The sequence below is a fragment of the Saccostrea cucullata genome, unplaced genomic scaffold, assembly GCF_032062105.1.
Source record: "Saccostrea cucullata isolate Sc308-1 unplaced genomic scaffold, CSIRO_AGI_Scuc_v1 ctg3163, whole genome shotgun sequence".
Lineage (NCBI taxonomy): Eukaryota > Metazoa > Mollusca > Bivalvia > Ostreida > Ostreidae > Saccostrea > Saccostrea cuccullata.
This window is the reverse complement of record NW_026919264.1, coordinates 85,679-107,746: the sequence shown is the minus strand read 5'-3', so window position 1 is coordinate 107,746 and position 22,068 is coordinate 85,679. Positions and strand designations below refer to the sequence as shown.

General features: G+C 35.4%; 1 protein-coding gene across 1 annotated transcript in view; it reads left to right on the top strand.

Moving 5' to 3' along the window:
* The window catches only part of LOC134283442 (mitochondrial genome maintenance exonuclease 1-like), a 125,017-nt gene that overhangs the window by 41,853 nt on the left and 61,096 nt on the right, over window positions 1-22,068 (top strand). The window contains exon 3 of the mRNA XM_062765893.1: window positions 10,957-11,092. Coding sequence (XP_062621877.1) covers window positions 10,957-11,092 — 136 coding nt within the window. The remainder of the gene's footprint in view (window positions 1-10,956; window positions 11,093-22,068) is intronic.

Here is a 22,068-nt window from a genome sequence, read left to right as displayed (position 1 = left end):
TGATTTAATGAAACTGAGCTTAACACTTTTTTTTAAGAAAAGAGAAGTCAAAGGAAAGGTTGGGGTCAAAATGTTGTTCTAGTTGAAAAGCTTACATCAGTGTGAATTTACTATTAGCATATGAAGTTTGATAAAAATATAATTAATGGTTTATTTAAAACTTAGATAAACACATATTTTAAAAAGTGAGGTCAAGGTCAAAAGAAAATTCAAGGTCAAAATAAGTTAATGCAATAATAGCTCTCATCAGTATGTATTAGCATATGAAGTTTGATAAATATATCTTGAATTGTTTATTCAAAACTGATTTAGTCTAAGACATTAATTTTAGAAAAGTGAGATCAAGGTCACAGGAAATGTCAAGGTAAAAAAAGAGTGAAGCATTGTAAAGCTTACATCAGTACATATCATCATGTGAAGTTTCATTACACAACTAGAATCATTATGGTTTCTTTAAAATAAAGCTAAACACTAATTTTAAGAAAAGTTAAGTGAAGGTCAAAGGAAAGTCAAGGTCAAAAAATATTGCTGCAGTCAACATATGAACTTTGATAAAAATATCTAGAAAGTTTCTTTGAGCTCGATGGAAAGACAGATGGAAGGGTGGAGGACGGACATGACAAAAACTATACCTGTATTCCTAATCATGGCATAGCATTGTTTTTTGACGAAATGCTTTTAAATTTAAAACATAGTCATGCATTATTATATTCTACAATATGATTTAGGAAAAAAATCTTGAAATCACGTGGATGCATGTGTGCTGCAATCTGATTGGCTGAAACTTGAAATGGCTATAATTCCCTTGGTTTTCAACCAAACAGGATGGGATTTAGAACATAGATAGATATAAGGGCCTCTTACAGGAACGTATGGTCATCATGCACGTGCATGCACGTGCATGCACGTGCGTGCATTTGGAACGAGTGAAATTAAAAATACACTTGAATGAGTGATTTTTAATACTTTTGGGCTAAATGCGTTAATATAAAGTATATTTAAATATATAGAAAGTGTAGACAAGTTTATAGGATCATTACGCACGTGCATTCACATGGGCACGCATGCAATGTTAAAATTTGAATATGATTGGTATCCTTTTTGGAAAACTTTGTTAAAGTCAAAAATGCACAGATGTTGTCTTATTTGATAAGGCTTACAGGGAATATGGCACCAAAAGGGAGTTGGGGAGCGTTTGGGGAACATCTGTAATGGTTCCCGTTACAATTAGCACTAGTTATTCTTCTTCCTGGGTACTTTTTTGTCCGGGAGTGATCTTGTAAACTGTTCATCCAATGTAGGTAAAACCTTTTTAGGGTCAGTAGACATGTTATGTAGATTTGCAGAATCAAGGTCATTTTGCGCGCACGTGCTTGCAAGAGCGTGCACATGCAACACGTGAAATGACCAATATAATAGATATAGGTGTAACTTTTATATTTTTAGCTCACCTGAGCCGAAGGCTCAAGTGAGCTTTTCTGGTCAAAATTTGTACTTGTCTGTCGTTGTCGTTGTTGTCGTTGTTGTCGTCGTAAACTTTTCACATTTTCATCTTCTTCTCAAGAACCACTGGGCCAATTTCAACCAAACTTGGCACAAAGTATCCTTGGGTAAATGGGATTCAAGTTTGTTCAAATGAAGGGCCACGCCCTTTCCCAAGGGGAGATAATCATGAATTTGTTAAAAATTAATGGCATTTTTAAAAAATCTTCTTCTCCAGAACCACTGGGCCAGGAAAGATGAAACTCATGTGGAAGCATCCTCAGGTAGTGTAGATTCAAGTTTGTTCAAATCATGACCCCCGGGGCAAGGGTGGGGCCAAAATGGCCGACCCAAGATTTACATAGGAATATATAGGAAAAATCTTTAAAAATCTTCTTCTCCAGAACCACTGGGCTAGGAAAGATGAAACTCATGTGGAAGCATCCTCAGGTAGTGTAGATTCAAGTTTGTACAAATCATGACCCCCGGGGCAAGGGTGGGGCCAAAATGGCCGACCCAAGTTTTACATAGGAATATATAGGAAAAATCTTTAAAAATCTTCTTCTACAGAACCACTGGGCCAGGAAAGATGAAACTCATGTGAAAGCATCCTTAGGTAGTGTAGATTCAAGTTTGTTCAAATCATGACCCCCGGGGCAAAGATGGGGCCAAAATGGCCAACCCTAGTTTTACATAGGAATATATAAGAAAAATATTTAAAAATCTTCTTCTCAAGAACCACTAGGACAGGAAAGATAAAACTCATGTGGAATCATCTTCAGGTAGTGTAGATTCAAGTTTGTTCAAATCATGACCCCTGGAGCAAGGGTGGGGCCAAAATGGCCGACCCAAGTTTTTCATAGGAATATATAAGAAAAATCTTTAAAAATCTTCTTCTCCAGAACCACTGGGTCAGGAAAGATGAAACTCATGTGGAATCATCCTCAGGTAGTGTAGATTCAAGTTTGTTCAAATCATGACCCCCGGCCCTGGGGATAGGGTGGGGCCAAAATGGCCGACCCAAGTTTTACGTAGGAATATATAGGAAAAATCTTTAAAAATCTTCTTCTCCAGAACCACTGGGCCAGGAAAGATGAAACTCATGTGGAATCATCCTCAGGTAGTGTAGATTCAAGTTTGTTCAAATCATGACCCCTGGGGCAAGGATGGGGCCAAAATGGCCGACCAACGTTTTACATAGGAATATATAAGAAAAATCTTTAAAATCTTCTTCTCCAGAACCACTGGGCCAGGAAAGATGAAACTCATGTGGAATCATCCTTAGGTAGTGTAGATTAAAGTTTGTTCAAATCATGACCCCCGGGGCAAGGATGGGGCCAAAATGGCTGACCCAAGTTTTACATAGGAAAATATAGGAAATATTTTTAAAAATCCTTCTCAATTACCACTGGGCCAGGAAAGATGAAACTCATGTGGAATCATCCTCAGGTAGTGTAGATTCAAGTTTGTTCAAATCATGACCCCTGGCCCTGGGGATAGGGTGGGGCCAAAATGGCCGACCCAAGTTTTACATACGGATATATAGGGAAACCTTTTAAAATCTTCTTTTCAAGTACTTCAAAGCTATGATTAGTGATACCCGGGGTATTTATATGGAATCATCCTCAGGTAGTGTAGATTCTAGTTTGTTCAAATGATGAACGCCTGGAAAGGGGGGGGGGGAGTAAATTCAAGCCCGATGTGCTCAGGTCAGCGCTGTGGCCCCTGGGCCTCTTGTTTGATGAAATGCTTTGAAACTCATAATTTGAGGATATATTAGTTGTATAGACATGATGACATGGTCAAAATAGCAAGATCTCGCGTGCATGCACGTGCGCTTCGCTCTGATTGGCTGAAACTAAAGTCTCGATATCTTTCTTGTTTTTTGACAAAATCCTTTGAAATTTTGAACATAGTCATACACTATGAAGATCTACAGCATGATATATAGAAATTATCATGAAAGCATGCGCATGCACATGTGCTGCAATCTGATTGGCTGAAACTTTAAATGTCTATAACTTTCTGGATTCTCAACAAAAAGGGATGAAATTTAGAATATGAATAGGTATAATAGATTCCTACATTATGCTACCATCAAATTTGAATGCAAGGACATGCATGCATGCACGTGCATGCGCAAAATGACCAATTTATTTGAAATACGGTAACATTCATATTTTTATGATTTTTTAAATTGATTCTTATGATATAAAGATATGTTAATGGTTTTGGCAACATGCCATATTCATCTTGCATGTGAATGCATGTGCGTGCACGTGCAATGCGTTAAATGACATTGTTGACATCATTATAGCTTTTATAAATCTTTTATGGAATCCTTCGATACTGAGCATATTTTTTAAAAAGTCTTCCAGGAATTACGCACAAAAAGGGAGTTGGGGAGCGTTTGGGGAACATCTGTAATGGTCCCCGTTACAATTAGCACTAGTTATTATTATGTTCCCCAAACGAAGTTGGGGAACATATTGTTTTTACTCTGTTTCTTCTTATTATTATTATTTTTCTTCTCGGGAAAATTTTGTCTGCGAATGATCTTGTAAAGTACACATCCGGTTAAGGGGAAACCTTTTTAGGGTAAGTAGGCATGTTAAGTAGATTTGTGGAATGAAGGTCATTTTGCGAGCACGTGCTTGCAAGAGCGCGCACGTGCAACACGTGAAATGACCAATATACTTGAAATTGCCGTAACTTTTACATTTTTCGATGTAATGCTTTGATATTTATAATATATAGACATATTATAAATGTAGATAAGATGACATTGTCAACATGCCATTTTGCGCGCACGTGCTTGCAAGAGCGCGCACGTGCAAGACGTGAAATGACCAATATAATGGATATAGCCGTAACTTTTCTATTTTTTTTATGAAATCTTTTGAAATTTATAATGTAGGGATACATTAGTAGCGTAGACAAGATGACGTGGTAAAAATAGCAAGAAGACACGCGCATGGACGTGCCCTTCGCTCTGATTGGCTGAAACTAAAATCTCAATATCTTTCTTGTTTTTAGTCATAATCTTTTGAAATTTTGAAAATAGTCATACATTATGAAGATCTACATTATGATAAATAAGAATTTTCATTAAAGCACGTGCATGCACGTGTGCTGCAATCTGATTGGCTGAAACTTTAAACGCCTATAACTTTCTTGGTTCTTAAGAAAACGGTATGAAATTTAGAATATGAATAGGTATAATGGATTCCCACATTATGATACTATAAAAATTGAATGCAAGGACGTGCATGTACATGCGCATGCGTGAATGAATAATATACTTAAAAAATGGTAACATATATATTTGGATTAATTTCTTTCGATTCTCAGTATATAAAGATATGTAAATCATTTAGCCAACATGTCATGGTCATCTTGCATATGTATGAACGTGCGCGCGCATGCAAAACGTTAAATGATATATAGTTGATATCATTGTTAGTAACTTTTTCCATTTTTAAATCAAATTCTTCGATACTGAGCAAATAGAAAAAAGAAATCTTACAGGAATAAGGCACAAAAAGGAATGTGGGGAGCGTTTGGGGAACATGTGTAACGGTCCCCGTTACAATTAACACTAGTTATTCTTATTATTATTTTTCTTCTTCCTGGGAAAATTTTGTCCATGAGTGATCTTGTAAACTACACATCCGACTTAGGTGAAACCTTTTTTAGGGTCAGTAGGCATGTTATGTAGAGTTGCCAAACGAAGGTCATTTTGGGCGCACGTGCTTGCAAGAGCGCGCAGGTGCAACGCGTGAAATGACCAATATAATGGATATTGCCGTAACTTTTCTATTTTTTGATGAAATTTTTTGAAACTCATAATGTAAGGATACATTAGTAGTATAGACAAGATAGCATGGTCAAAATAGCAAGATCTCAAGCGCATGCACGTGCGCTTCACTCTGATTGGCTAAAACTAAAGTCTCAATATCTTTCTTGTTTTTTGATGAAATCCTTTGAAATTTTGAACATAGCTATGCATTAGGATATCCTACAACAAGATATATTACAATTTTCATGAAAAACACGTGCATGCACGAGCGCTGCAATCTGATTGGCTGAAACTTTAAATAGCTAAAACTCCCTTGGTTGTCAACCAAACAGGATGGGATTTGGAACATAGATAGATATAATAGACTTCTACAAGAAGGTATGGTCACCATACACATCCATACACGTGCGTGTACGTGCACTGCAATCTGATTGGCTGAAACTTTAAATAGCTATAACTCCCTTAGTTTTCAACCAAACAGGATGAAATTTGGAACATAGATAGATATAATGGACTTCAACAAGAAGGTATGATCACCTTGCACATCCATACGCGTGCGTGAACGTACGCAGCAATCTGATTGGCTGAAACTTTAATCAGCTATAACTCCCATGGTTTTCAACCAAACGGAGTGGGATTTAGAACATAGATAGATGTAATGGACTTCTAAGAGAAGGTATGTCACCATGCTCATGTATGCACGTGCGTGCACGTGAAATGAGTAAAATCAAAAATACAATTGAATGAGCATATTTTTTAGTACTTTTGGATTAAATACTTTAATATTTAGTATATTTAAGTATATAGGTTGTGTAGACAAGATGATATGGTCATTACGCACATGCATTCACATGCGCACGTGTGCAATGCTAAAATTTGAATGAACTTGGTACCCTTCTGGGTGAACGTTGTTAAAGTCTCAAATGCATAAAGTTTGTCTTAATTAATGAAGCTTACAGGGAATATGGCACCAAAAGGGAGATGGAGAGCGTTTGGGGAACATCTGTAACGGTCCCCGTTACAATTAGCACTAGTTTATTTTAATTTTATTTAGAATTAATTCATCTTGAAAAATATGCTTTTTAGCTCACCTGAGGTGAGCTTTTCTGATCACATTTTGTCCGGCATCCGTCTGTCTGTCCGTCTGTCTGTCTGTAAACTTTTCACATTTTCGACTTCTTCTCAAGAACCGCTGGGCCAATTTCAACCAAACTTGCCACAAAGTATCCTTGGGTGAAGGAGATTCAAGTTTGTTCAAATGAAGGGCCACACCCTCATTCAAGGGGATATAATTGGGAATTAATGAAAATTTGGTGGCATTTTTTAAAAATCTTCTTCTCAAGAACCACTATGCCAGGAAAGATGAAACTTATGGGGAAACATCCTCAGGTAGTGTAGATTCAAGTTTGTTCAAATCATGACCCCCGGGGGTAGGGCAAGGCCAAAATGGCCGACCAAAGTTTTACATAGAAATATATAGGAAAATTCTTTAAAAATCTTCTTCTCAAGAATGACAAAGCCATAATTCATCATATTTATATGGAAGCAAGCTCAGGTAGTGTAGATTTATGTTTGTTCAAATCATGACCCCCCGGGGGTAGGGCAAGGCCAAAATGGCCGACCAAAGTTTTACATAGAAATATATAGGAAAATTCTTTAAAAATCTTCCTCTCAGGAATGACAAAGCCATAATTCATCATATTTATATGGAAGCATGCTCAGGTAGTGTAGATTCCTGTTTGTTCAAATGATGACCCCCGGGGGTAGGGCATGGCCAAAATGGCCGACCAAAGTTTTACATAGAAATATATAGGAAAATTCTTTAAAAATCTTCTTCTCAAGAATGACAAAGCCATAATTCATCATATTTATATGGAAGCATGCTCAGGTAGTGTAGATTCAAGTTTGTTCAAATCATGACCCCCGGGGGTAGGGCGGGGCCAAAATAGTTGACCAAAGTTTTACATAGAAATATATAGGAAAATTCTTTAAAAATCTTCTTCTCAAGAATGACACAGCCATAATTCATCATATTTATATGGAAGCAAGCTCAGGTAGTGTAGATTCAAGTTTGTTCAAATCATGACCCCCGGGGGTAGGGCGGGGCTAAAATGGCTGACCAAAGTTTTACATAGAAATATATAGGAAAATTCTTTAAAAATCTTCTTCTCAAGAATGACAAAGCCATAATTCATCATATTTATATGGAAGCATCCTCAGGTAGTGTAGATTCAAGTTTCTTCAAATTATGACCCCCGGGGGTAGGGCGAGGCCAAAATGGCCGACCAAAGTTTTACATAGAAATATATAGGAAAATTCTTTAAAAATTTTCTTCTCAAGAATGACAAAGCCATAATTCATCATATTTATATGGAAGCAAGCTCAGGTAGTGTAGATTCATGTTTGTTCAAATCATGACCCCCGGGGGTAGGGCGAGGCCAAAATGGCCAACCAAAGTTTTTAAAGATATATATAGGAAAATTCTTTTAAAAATTTTTCTAAAATATAGCAAATCCGTGATTGGTCATGGGACTACTTTTGGATTTAAACTCTACAATAATAAGCCATTTTCTACTTTTTCCTACCCCCAGTGCTCAGGTGAGCGATATGGCCCATGGGCCTCTTGTTGTATCATGGAATGGGTTTGATGTTTTTTTTTCCCCCTGTACATTCTAAGTTGACATGATTTGACTTTAATTTATGAAAGTCTGTCTACGAAACACTTCAGGATCCACCCGCGAATTTAATTGTACGCATTTCAGGTAGCAGCTATTTTAGTTTCGTACTAAAGTCCCGCTCAAATATCTTAAAACACTGAGATCTCTCATGTTTGATGTGATATTCGAAGTAGCAAAATGAAAGGAACCATTATGGGATACATGGCCAGTCTAGCAGAGCGCTGGTTGAAAAAGTTTAGCTACGTACCTAACAGGACCAAACCTTACTTTCTCTTTCTACGCTCACCAACCGTGCAAAGAACGATAACTCTAATTACGCTATAAAATGAAGAGAGCTCTAAAAGTACTAATTTTTCAAGTCTCTGAAACTTCTATAAGGGGTCAAAAAGTGACCCCACGGACCATAATGTTTAGAGTGCCCTCATTATGCTGAATTGAAATCTTGAAAACTATTTGCAAATCCATTGAGAAATAAAAAAAAGTTACAGACAAAGGTGTGTTTTCAATAATCCGGCTTTAAAATATCGGCAAAATCCTCAATACATGTTTTAAAAGAGAGAAAAGTCATTTCAAACTGAAAAAAGTTAGAAACAAAGAAAAAAATTTTCAACTGCCCCCGGCGGGATTCGAACCCCCGACAGTGTGACAAAGTTTGGATCGGTCATATCTTTGCAACAAATGCACACAAGAAAATATTGAAAACATATTCGGAATTCTTGAAAGATACTCTATCAACCCTGTGAATCCCAAAGAGAAATATTGAAAAACAAAAAAGTTGTAAAATTAGACTTTTTGAATTCACTTCCGTTTGTGAGCAGAAGTCAGAACGACGAAAAATGAAGGTTGATCAACACATCTACATTCGATACTCTATCACGTCTGTGAGTTTCAGTTTCATATCTACTGTCGTTCTCGAGATTTTTTTGCAACAAAATTCCATTTAAAAAATACAAATTTCCCTAAAAAACGCAAACAGAAGTAAATTTCAAAAAAGTGAGGGACACCCCTGGAGATATTAACACGATGCATCATCCCTGAAAAAATCGTTTAAATTCAACCACGCACAGCAGAGATATGACCTGTACTATGAAAAGTGGAATAATAATAATAATAATAATAACTAGTAGACTAATTGTTCTCGAACAATTAGAGGTCTTTCCACCTTCTTTGAATTTCAATTTCATTTAATATTTATCTCCTTAAAATTAAATTTCATTAAAAAGAAACAAAAAATTGCTTAAAAAAATGGAAAAAAAAAAGAAAGATTTTTTTAAAAATTGGAAATGACCTTGACCTTTGACCTTCATGAAATATTCAAGGTCAAAGGTCAAGGGTCATATTGCAATTAACCCCATGCATGAACGACTTATAGTTTAAAAGTTATAAGATTTAATATTAAGCGCAAAAGTGTTAAAGGGCAATAACTTATTTAAGGGGTCATCAGATCCTTTCGCACTGGAAAGTTGTGCCTAAAGTCTGTTAAGACATTAGTGAAGGTTTCATGTCTTTGCGCTTTACGGTTTCGAAGAAGTAGCAATAACAATGTTTTTCACTCAAGGGGCAATAACTTTTAATAAGGTCAATCTTAAGGAACAAGAATAAAATCTTTGAAATAGCTTAAAGAGTACATATTAATGATGCAAAGACATTAAGTATATGTTGAAAGACAAAAGAGATATAAAAAAAACTTAATTTCTCATTTATGGAATGACCTTGACCTTTGACCTTTACATGAATTTAAAGGTCAACGGTTAATGAATCTTATGCAGTTGGTCTTATGTTTCTACGACTTCTTATTTTGAAAACATTCGATTATTTGTAAAATTCAAAAACTTTCAGGGGCTATAACTCATTGAAGGGGTCACCAAATACTTTCGCAATGAATAGATTCCTGAGTCCCCTCAAGGAGTCAAAGACATTAGTGAAGGTTTCATGTCTCTGCGATTTACGGTTTCGGAGGAGTAGTGATAACTTCGAAAGGGGACATAGTTCATACGCGTTTGGTCAAATTTGTTCCTAACTTTTAATGACCTTTACGATGAACAAAAAGTCTTTTCGATAAATGTCGAAACAAAAAATCAGCGGAAGAAGAATAATAATAAGAAACAGAAGAAAATCAATAGGTCTTTCCACAGAAAGGTGGAAAGACCTAATAATAGAAAACAGAAGGAAAACAATAAGGTCTTCCGAAGGAAGTCGGAAGACCTTAATAATAATAATAATAAGAAACCGAGTAAAAACAATATGTTCCCAAACTCCGTTTGGGGAACATAATAAGTTGCTACAAATCCATGAGAAAAAATAAAGGTGCTGCAAATCCTTGAAAAAATTTGAATTTAAACCTTCCTCCAAATTAATACTTTCCACTCTTTTAAAGTGTTTTTGATACAGCACTTTGAATAAGCGAATTTAAATCCATTTCTGAGAAAGAATCTGCAAATCTCCTAATTTTATAAGGTTATATAGTTCCCTAACGGCCGCACTTTTAAAACCTGAGAATTTCCATTTTTAAACTAAAACTTCAGAATAAAAATCCACATTTTTACTTCCCATGGTGATGGTAATAATATTGTCCCACATTATGTCTGTGCTAATGTCAATTTATGCACATAATAAATAAAAAATGTAAAATAAAAAAAAAAACCCTCACCACTGGACCCCTGTCTTACTTATGTAAACGACCGCCATTGAATGAATTAAATAAAAAAAAGAGTTCATGCACTCAGTGTTTTTACCGTCTCATTTCTCTTATCTACTTATTAGACGGGTAGAAAACAATGGATACCAGACTCCTCCAGGTAACTTTTGGACATTTAAATGGCAATTTTTTAAGTAAGATATATGCCTCATACTATTCTATATGTAAAATTATCAGACACGGGCCTCAAACAGTCTAAAAATTTTACATATAGAACAGTATTTGGCATATATCAATTACTTAATGATCATACTGAAAACAGATATTTCCTTATCATATACGTTGATGTTCATTTACAGGGGAAGTCCTTGTGTCATTGACTGGAAGACCTCTTCAAAGCCAAAACCAACATTACGAGATACATATGACTATCCACTACAAATGGTGGCATATCTTGGTGCACTCAGCCATTCTGACTATCTTGTTCAGAAGGGGGTAAGATAATTTTTAGAGAAAATCTGGGTAAGATAAATTTAACGAGGCTGAGTCTAATTATTTCTGCCCTAGGGAATTTGATAATTTTTTGATAATTAGTTTTTAGCTCACCTGAGCCAAATGCTCAAGTGAGCTTTTCTGATCACAATTTGTCCGTTGTCTGTCCTTGTCGTCATCTTCGTCATTGTTATAAACTTTTCACATTTTCGATGTCTTCTCAAGAACCGCTGGGTCAATTTCAACCAAACTTGCCACAAAGCATCCTTGGGTCAAGGGGATTCAAGTTTGTTCAAATGAAGGGCCACGCCCTCATTCAAGGGGAGATGATTGGGAATTAATGAAAATTTGGTGGTATCTTTTAAAAATCTTCTCAAGAACCACTGTGCCAGGAAAGATGAAACTTATGGGGAAACATCCTCAGGTAGTATAGATTCAAATTTGTTCAAATCATGACCCCGGGGGGTAGGGCGGGGCCACAATGGCCGACCAAAGTTTTACATAGAAATATATAGGAAAGAATGAGTGCACTTAGAACGTCATTTGGAACCTTTTCGTCTACTCATTTTAATCTTAACATTACAATATATCGCTAAATTAATCTATGATTAATGTGCAAGCATATGCTTTTGATATTTATTTATATAATTTTTTTCAAACATATTTCTATAATTACAGATAATGCCATTGAAAAGAACATGCATAAGCCTTAAATTCTGGAAATTTGAACGGGACCATTTCGAATCTAAGGTATTCGCAAATAGGTGGAGACATTTAAACCGCATGGTTGTGGAATGTAAATATTAGCACATATGATTTTTTCGCACTACGAATTTAAATGGGGAAGAGAGAGATTGTGTTGATTTTATGGTGCACAATTATTAAATTATTAAATGATTCTAATGCTAAGGGATGGGGAACGTATCGCTCTGCAGACCATAACACAAAAGCGACATAAGCCTGTACATGTACTTACTAATGACACTATCAACACCAGAATTCTTTCAAAACACCCCTAATGAAAAGCATAAAGTTAAATAAGAGACATATTATCTTCAAACCCTGTTAAAATTTGCACAAAAATCTCCCATAGTTTGAAGCTGGAAGTACGATAGATACTGTCACAACAGAGACTTAAACACAATGAAATTTTCAATGAAAGTGTTAGCGTATCCAACAGCAGAATGTCAAGTGAGTAAGGTGATTATAATATCAATCGTTGATGCTCGATGACCGGTTAATTTAGTAGCTATCTCAACCCTAGTTTGGGGACATTTTTTTTAAATTAGATATGAGCCACAACTTGGCCAACATTGTCCTTTGGATATGTATAAATTTAAGTTAAAATACACATTGTGTGCAAATAAGAAAAATGGCCAAGTTGCGGCTCGATGTACACGAAGTCGTTGAAAACTGGTATGCATATGAATAACAATAGAAATGAGACAAAACTGTTAGACCCCTGTCTCAAAAGTATACCAAAACCTGCTCTTAAGATATTGTTTAATATCTATAAAACATAAATTTAATGAGTTTTGGAATTTTATTTTGCATAAATCATCGGGATCGAACTCTCATAGCTTAAGTGCAGTCATTCTTTTTAAAAATCTTCTTCTCAAGAATAGCAAAGCCGTAATTGATCATATTTAAATGGAAGCATTCTCAGGTAGTGTAGATTCAAGTTTGTTCAAATCATGACCCCCGGGGGTAGGGTGGGGCCAAAATGGCCAACCAAAGTTTTACATGGAAATAGATAGGAAAATTCTTTAACAAATCTTCTTCTCAAGAATAACAAAGTCATAATTGATCATATTTATTTGGAAGCATCCTCAGATAATGTAGATTCAAGTTTGTTCAAATCATGACCCCCAGGGGTAGGGCAGGGCCAAAATGGCCAACCAAAGTTTTACATAGAAATATATAGGAAAATTCTTTAAAAATCTTCTTCTCATGAATAACAAAGCCATAATTGATCATATTTATATGGAAGCATCCTCAGGTAGTGTAGAATCAAGTTTGTTAGGTCACCTGATTAACTCAGGTGACCTATTGCTATCCGTTTTCGTCTGTCGTCGTTCGTCGTGCAACGTGTGTCATGCTTTAACATTTGTACATTTTCAGCTTCTTCTCTGAAACCGCTGAACCAATTTCAACCAGTTTTGGCATATAGCATCTATGAGTAAAGGGGAACATAAATTATGAATTTCGTGGTCCCTGCCCCCCTGGGGACTGGAGGGTGGGGCCAAAACCACTAAAATTAGTGCAATCTTTAAAAATCTTCTTCTTTACTCCTGGACAACAAGCAGTCAAACTGTTGGCATGATTGTTATCAGCATTGAGTCCTTTACCAAAATTGTGAAATTCATGGCCCCAGGGTCAGGGGTTCTAGTGCTAGGGTGGGGCTATAATGATTATATAGTGAAAATACATTATTTCTTTGAAAATCTTCTTCTCTGCTCCTGGGTATCAAATAAACTAACTAAGTACCTAGTAATGATGAGCAAGAGTGCATCTACCAAAATTATGAATTTTATGGCCCCAGGGTCAGGAGTTTTAGTGCTAGGGCGGGGCTCTATTGATTATATAGTGAAAATGCATTAATTCTTTGAAAATCTTCTTTTCTCCTTCTGGGTATTAAATAAACTAACTAAGTACATAGTAATGATGAGCAAGAGTGCATCTACCAAAATTGTGAATTTTAGGGCCCCAGGGTCAGGGGTTCTTGTGTTAGGGCAGGGCTCTATTGATTATATAGTGAAAAATGCATTAGTTGTTTGAAAATCTTTTTCTTTGCTTATGGGTAGTAATTAAAATAAGTAAGTACAAAGTTATAATGAATAAGAGTGTCTCTTATAAAATTGTGAATTTTAGGACCCAGGGTCAGGGATTCTGGTGTTAGGGTGGGGCTCTGTTGATTATATATTGAAAATGCATTAATTCTTTGAAAATCTTTTTTTCTGCTTCTGGGTATTAAATAAATTAACTAAGTACATAGTAATTATGAGAAAGAGTGTCTCTAACTACTAAAATTGTGATTTTTATGGCCCCAGGGTCAGGGGTTCTGGTGTTAGGGTGGGGCTTTATTGATTATAAAGTGAAAATGCATTTATTCTTTGAAAATCTTCTCTGCTCCTGTGTATTGAATAAACTAACTAAGTTCATAGTTATGATGAGTAAGAGTGCCTTTTTTAATATTGTAAATTTTAAGGCCCCAGGGTCAGGGGTTCTTGTGTTAGGGTGGGGCTCTATTGATCATATAGTGAAAAATGCATTTATTCTTTGAAAATCTTTTTTGTGCTTCTAGGTATAAAATAAACTAACTAAGTACATAGTAATGATGAGCAAGAATGCCTCTACCAAAATTATGAATTTCATGCCCCAGGGTCAGGGTGTTAGGGCGGGGCTCTATAATGATTATGTAGTGAAAATACATTAATTCTTTGAAAATCTTCTTCTCTGCTCCTGGGTAATTGGGTAATAAGCTGATAAACTACCTATATAGTTATGATGTGCAGGGGTTCTTCTTCCAGAATTGTGAATTTCGAGGCCCCTGGGTCAGGGATGCCATAAAGGTGGGGGGGGGCTCTACTTAAATACTGAAAATGAATTGTTTGAAATCTGCTCCTTGGTATTTATCAAACATTTTTGATAATCAAGTGTGCCTTTTCAAAAATTGTGCAATGTGTGAACCTAGGGTCAGGGGTTCATGTGTGGTAGGGGCACTTCTGATTATTGCTGAATATTACTCATTAGTTGATATGCATTTTTTGTTCCCCTACCCTGCCTATGGGTATTAAGGAGGCTAAGTTACTAAAGTAAGCAATAGCTAAGTTCATAGTTATGATTAGCAATGGTGCCAGCCTCTTTCAAAATTGTGAATGCTGTAACATCTATCTTAAAACATGAACCAAATTCTATCATTTGAAAGTTGTTGCATGATTCTCAGGTGACCTATAAGGCCCATGGGCCTCTTGTTCAAATCATGACCCCCGGGAATAGAGTGGGGCCACAATGGCCAATCAAAGTTTCACATAGACATATATATGAAAATTCTTTAAAATCATATTATCAAGAATAGCAAAGCCATGATTGGTCATGGGACTACTTTTGGATATAAACTATTCAATGATAAACCAATTTCTACTTTTTCCCAGCCACAGTGCTCAGGTGAGCAATGTGGCCCATGGGCCTCTTGTTACTGTTATATTTATTGTTTTAAGATTTAAAAATTGAATGTTTACCATCCTAATTTCTTAGGGGGCCATTTCAAAAGTTGTCAAATTTTACTATTGGACCCTGTGGGAATTTGTTGGAAAAGCACCAAATTATCCCAATTTTTCCCTATTTTTTTGTATTTCTGGCCTAGGGATTTCTTTTTCATTTAAATAGACGAAAGAATTAGTGTAAAGAATTACCAAACTGTGAACCTCAGTTCATTACCATTCTTTTGTGCTGTTTCGCTGTCGTAGCCTAGTTACTTCTAATTAATATAGAGAGTACGACGAAAACAAATGTCGCATATTAAATGTATATTCACATTTCAAACAAGTTGACCATTTAGGTTGGTCTAGGAGATAATTAGTAAGTTTATTTTTTCAAAGCCCAATACCTCTAAAATTGCCATATTACGGTATAAATACACATCCGTGCAGATGAATTATCGGCGCAGTGTGCGAAACTAACCAGGAGAATGAAATAGCCCACGGGGCTATCTCATTAGCTCTACTGGTCAGAGACCAGAAGAGCTTATGCGATAGTAATGCGTCCGTCGTCCGTCTGTCTAGCTGTCTGTCCGTCTGTAAACAATTTTTCAAAATGCTACTCCTCCTACAGTTTTGGTCTGATTTCAATTTAACTTGGCACACAAGTAGACTACACTAAGATACATAATTCTGTATATCAGTTTTTGATTTCGATGAACGGTGTTGCTGTGGTTACTAAAAATAGAAATTTCTATGAGTTTCTTTTAAAATGCTACTCCTCCTACAGTTTTGGTCTGATTTCAATATGACTCGGCACACAAGTAGACTACACTAAGGTATATAATTCCGTGCAGATGAATTATCGGCGCAGTGTGCGAAACTAACCAGGAGAATGAAATAGCCCACGGGGCTATCTCATTAGCTCTACTGGTCAGAGACCAGAAGAGCTTATGCGATAGTAATGCGTCCGTCGTCCGTCTGTCTAGCTGTCTGTCCGTCTGTAAACAATTTTTCAAAATGCTACTCCTCCTACAGTTTTGGTCTGATTTCAATTTAACTTGGCACACAAGTAGACTACACTAAGATACATAATTCTTTTTTCAGTTTTTGATTTCGATGAACGGTGTTGCTGTGGTTACTAAAAATAGAAATTTCTATGAGTTTCTTTTAAAATGCTACTCCTCCTACAGTTTTGGTCTGATTTCAATATGACTCGGCACACAAGTAGACTACACTAAGGTATATAATTCTGTGTATCGGGTTTTGATTTCAATGAACAGTGTTGCCATGGTTACTAAAAATAGAAATTTCTGTGAAATACTTTTAAAATGCAAATTTCTGTGACTTTTAAAATGCTACTCCTCCTACAGTTTTGGTCTGATTTCAATTTAACTTGGCACACAAGTAGACTACACTAAGATACATAATTCTCTGTATGGGTTTTTAATTTCGATGAACAGTGTTGCCATGGTTACTAAAATAGAAATTTCTGTGAACTTTCTCCTCCTAGTTCTGTTAACTTTTATTAAAAGCTACTCCTACAGTTGTAGTCTTAGTGCAATCTTGCCACAAAAAGAGACTTAATCAATAATCATTATTCTATTTATTGCTTTTATAAAAGTTTTATGTCCCAACTGCTACTTTTCTCTCCCTTTATTAGCTCTTCTGAGCCAAAGGCTTAGAATCATCAAACTTTGTCAGTTTAGGCACCTTGGGTTTTTACGACTTCACATCACGTTAACTCAAAATTAGGTCGGTGACCTACTTTTTAAATTTTGCGGGGATTTGTTTTCAGATTTGAAGGCATATTTTGGACACTTTAAGGCCTATGACGTCAGTTGATGCTCTTTGACATTTTATGGTGACAAAAATTATTTCAGACACTGTAGGTCACTGTGACGTACTTTTGACATTTTATGGCTATATCTAATTATATCTGATACTTATTGGCTCGCAATTATCAAACTTGGCATCTTAGGATTTCATTGAATGTCCAACAAGAAGTAGGTCACGGTGACCTAATTTTGAATATCTCAGATACTTATTGGCTTAGAATCATCAAATTTTGTCAATTTAGGCATTATGGGTTTTTGAATAACGTCGACCAAAAAGTAGGTCACTGTGACCTACTTTTGACATTTGATGGCTATATTTAATTATCTCTGGTACTAATTGGCTTAGAATCGTCAAACTTTGTCAGATGATGCATCTTGGGTTTTTAGAGAATGTTGACCAAAAAGTCATGGTGACCTACTTTTGAATATCTCAGGTACTTATTTAATTAGAATCATCAGTCTTTGTCAATTAATGCATCTTGAGTCCTCAGAAAATTTCAGAGCTAAAAATGTTAAATCAAGTAAAAAGTTATTTTTTCATCATATACTTTACAGCAATCTGTAACAAACGTTAATGTTATGAGAGGAATCCAATTTGTTCCATGGGCATAATTATCAAGCACTGGTAAAGAAGAATTTTGATAGCAGAAATATGCATGTTCGTGCTCGGTCAATATGCTTTCTCTAAGGTCTATATATCTTAGGATTGACCTCATTAAAAGGCTATGATTGTCTAATATTAACATTTCCAATGTCTTTGTCTGAGATAAATTGAATTACAAATAGTCAATGCACTCTATTTCTCCATCAATGTACAGGTTCATCAATAGGAGCGGTTAAAAAAATCACTGCAGGGCGGGACAAATAGATAAACAGAAGCAGGGCTTGTAGCACGTGGATTGGCAGAATCAAGATAATGTAAATATAAGGAATAACTGTCAAATTTTTCGATTTCATGACGATGATCAATCGATTGGCTTGTGCAGTGTTTATGCAAATTATCACGCAAGCCAATCGATTGATCACATCATGAAATCAAAGAATAAGACAGTTATTCCTTAATATAATTAAAACTAATTATACATGTGTACATTGTTTTTAATTTCGATGAACGGTGTTGCCGTGGTTACTAAAAATAGAAATATCTGTGAAATTCTTTCAAAATGCTACTCCTTCTACAGTTTTAGTCTGATTTCAATATAAATTGGCACACAAGTAGACTACAATAAGATACATAATTCTATATATCAGTTTTTGATTTCGATGAACGGTGTTCCTTGGTTACTAAAAATAGAAATTTCTGTGAATTCTTTCAAAATGCTACTCCTTCTACAGTTTTAGTCTGATTTCAATATAACTTGGCACACAAGTAGACTACACTAAGATACATAATTCTATGTATCAGTTTTTGATTTCGATGAACAGTGTTGCCGTGGTTACTAAAAATAGAAATTTCTGTGAAATTCTTTCAAAATGCTACTCATCCTACAGTTTTAGTCTGATTTCAGTATAACTTGGCACACAAGTAGACTACACTAAGATACACAATTCTGTGTATCAGTTTTTGATTTCGATGAACGGTGTTGCCATGGTTACTAAAAATAGAAATTTCTGTGAAATTCTTTCAAAATGCTACTCCTTCTACAGTTTTAGTCTGATTTCAATATAACTTGGCACACAAGTAGACTACAATAAGATACATAATTCTGTGTATCGGTTTTTGATTTCGATGAACGGTGTTGCCGTGGTTACTAAAAATAGAAATTTCTGTGAAATTCTTTCAAAATGCTACTCCTTCTACAGTTTTAGTCTTATTTCAATATAAATTGGCACACAAGTAGACTACAATAAGATACATAATTCTATATATCAGTTTTTGATTTCGATGAACGATGTTGCCGTGGTTACTAAAAATAGAAATTTCTGTGAAATTCTTTCAAAATGCTACTCCTTCTACAGTTTTAGTCTGATTTCAATATAACTTGGCACACAAGTGGACTACACTAAGATACGTAATTCTGTATATCGGTTTTTGATTTCGATGAACGGTGTTGCCGTGGTTACTAAAAATAGAAATTTCTGTGAAATTCTTTCAAAATGCTACTCCTTCTACAGTTTTAGTCTGATTTCAATATAACTTGGCACACAAGTAGACTACACTAAGATACACAATTCTGTGTATCAGTTTTTGATTTCGATGAACGGTGTTGCCGTGGTTACTAAAAATAGAAATTTCTGTGAAATTCTTTCAAAATGCTACTCCTTCTACAGTTTTAGTCTGATTTCAATATAACTTGACACACAAGTAGACTACAATAAGATACATAATTCTGTGTATCGGTTTTTGATTTCGATGAACGGTGTTGCCATGGTTACTAAAAATAGAAATTTCTGTGAAATTCTTTCAAAATGCTACTCCAAATACAATTTTAGTCTGATTATAATATAAATGTGGCATGCAAGTAGACTGCACTAAGAACATAAAGAGACTTAATCAAGGATCATTATTCTATTTATTGCTGTTGAAAAGTTTCAATTTCCAACTGCTTAAGTACTTTTCTCTTCCTTTGCTATAAGTACAAACCAGTAGAGCTTCAGTCTCAACAGAGACTTCTGGTTATATATTTGCAACAAATTGCAGTCATGTCTCACATAGAATTTTCCAATGAAGGGCCACGTCCTTATTTAAGGGAAGATAATTGAGAAATAGTGAAAATTTGATGGTATGTTTTAAAAATCTTCTTCTCAAGAACCACTTTGCCAGGAAAGATGAAACTTATAGGAAAGCATCCTCAGGTAGTGTAGATTCAAATTTCTTCAAATCATGACCCCAAGGGGTAGGGCGGGGCCACAATGGCCGATCAAAGTTTTAAATAGAAATATGTAGAAAAATTCTGTAAAAATCTTCTTCTCAAGAACCACAGTGCCAGGAAAGATGAAACTTATAGGGAAGCATCCTCAGGTAGTGTAGATTCAGGTTTTTTCAAATCATGACCCCTAGGGGTAGGGCGGGGCCACAATGGCCGATCTAAGTTTTACGTAGAAATACATGTATATAGGAAAATTCTTTAAAAATCTTCTTCTCAAGCATAGCAAAGGCATGAATGATTATATTTATATGTAAGCATCTTCAGGTAGTGTAGATTCAGGTTTGTTCAAATCATGACCCCTGGGGGTAGGGCAGGGCCACAATGGCCGATCAAAGTTTTACATAGAAATATATTGGAAAATTCTGTAAATTTCAAGTCCCAACTGGCACTTTTCTCTTCCTTTGTTTAAAGTACAAACCAGTAGAGCTACAGTCTCCACAGAGACTTCTGGTTGTATTACCATGATGAAGTAAAAATAAAGTGGAGTCCTATATAAAAACAGTGTAAAACATCGGTTGTGAAGTATTAAACATGGTATAAAAAGAATCTCACATAATTTGTAGTTGGATATAACTTTTATCCAATCACTGCTGGTAAAGTGCGAATCGAGAAAATCTTGGTTTCGGTAACCAGCTACTATTGGTTTACATCATTGAGGCAGTTTATGTCAAGTAAACGATCAGAAATGATAGAACATTTGATTAAGACGTAATTATTAATGTTCAGTATGATTTCATGCAGTAGAATTGTTTGTTTGTTGAATACATATAAGGAGCAATCCAGTAACTGCAGCTTTAGATTACACCCATTCAATGTATTTTACTACGTGTTAAACTCGATTAACGCTACATTATTAGTGTTAAAAGTGATATGAGTATATAATATATGAATCATTTATGATTTCCTATTTCTTTAATGTTTCAGAAGATTAAAACTTTAGATGCAATATAAAGTTTTCTGATAACATTGGGAGTATGGTTACTGTATGTGCGACTCTTGGCACGTGTAATTGCTACGTTTGGCTTCTGTTCTGTTTCATAAGATGCGACGTTTTACTGCTGTATCATAAATGTATTGTTTAATACATTTAAATTTAATATCGACACATCAGGTAGTGCAACTTTCTAGAATCAACCCCGAAAACATATTCCTCCAATTCGAAGATTGGCTGCTTCTATCAAATATTGAAAATGTATTTCATATATACCCACCCCCCCACACACACATAAATTGTTCTATTATGTGGAAAAAAAAATAATGGATTAAAAAATGCAAAATTCACTCTATATTGGATAACATCATTAAACATCATGATCTTGTTTTACTGAAATATGTTACTGGAGTATACTTAGTATGTTCATTAAGGCTCTATCCAAAAGTTCAATTTTAATAATTCCAGATTCATGTTGTAAGTCATCTTCGATTGACTATCTAGATCCTTAAAGTTACAAACTTTCTATGCATGAAGAAGAAACAAAAAAGACCTTGGAATTACACTCCCCCCAAGGAAAAAAGATTGGCTTCTCTTTAGTAAGAATGGGAGTCGTGGCCCTACATGTATTTGAAGGGAATAGAAGTTGATGCATGTAAGAGTGTTTTACTTTTACATCCCCTCCATGAATAGTTTTAACCTTTGACTTGGAAAGATGGCATGTACAGGCATTAAGTATTTCCGATAATTAACATGTAAGGGATATTTTAATATCTCAACAAAATATTCTCATATCTGAATGACATAAAGACACCGGTCTATTTATTAAACATGCAGACCCATGATATTATTTTTTCAATGTATATGTAGGAAGGATGAGGGTCGCAGGTGATTGACAATCCAACAAAAAATGTCCAATCTCAGAAGAACACAGCTCCAGAACTGTAGTGTTAACTTATGGTTTCATGTTTTCATCTTTGACTATAAAGACTCAAATATAAAACCATAACACTGCCGTTCTGCAGCTAGGAAGAACAGTTCTATTTTATTGTGTGTTGGGACCTTTCTCTAACTATTCCATTTACACAACGGCCATCTTTGGTATCCAAGGGTTTCTCATACGTTACTTTCCTCATAAACT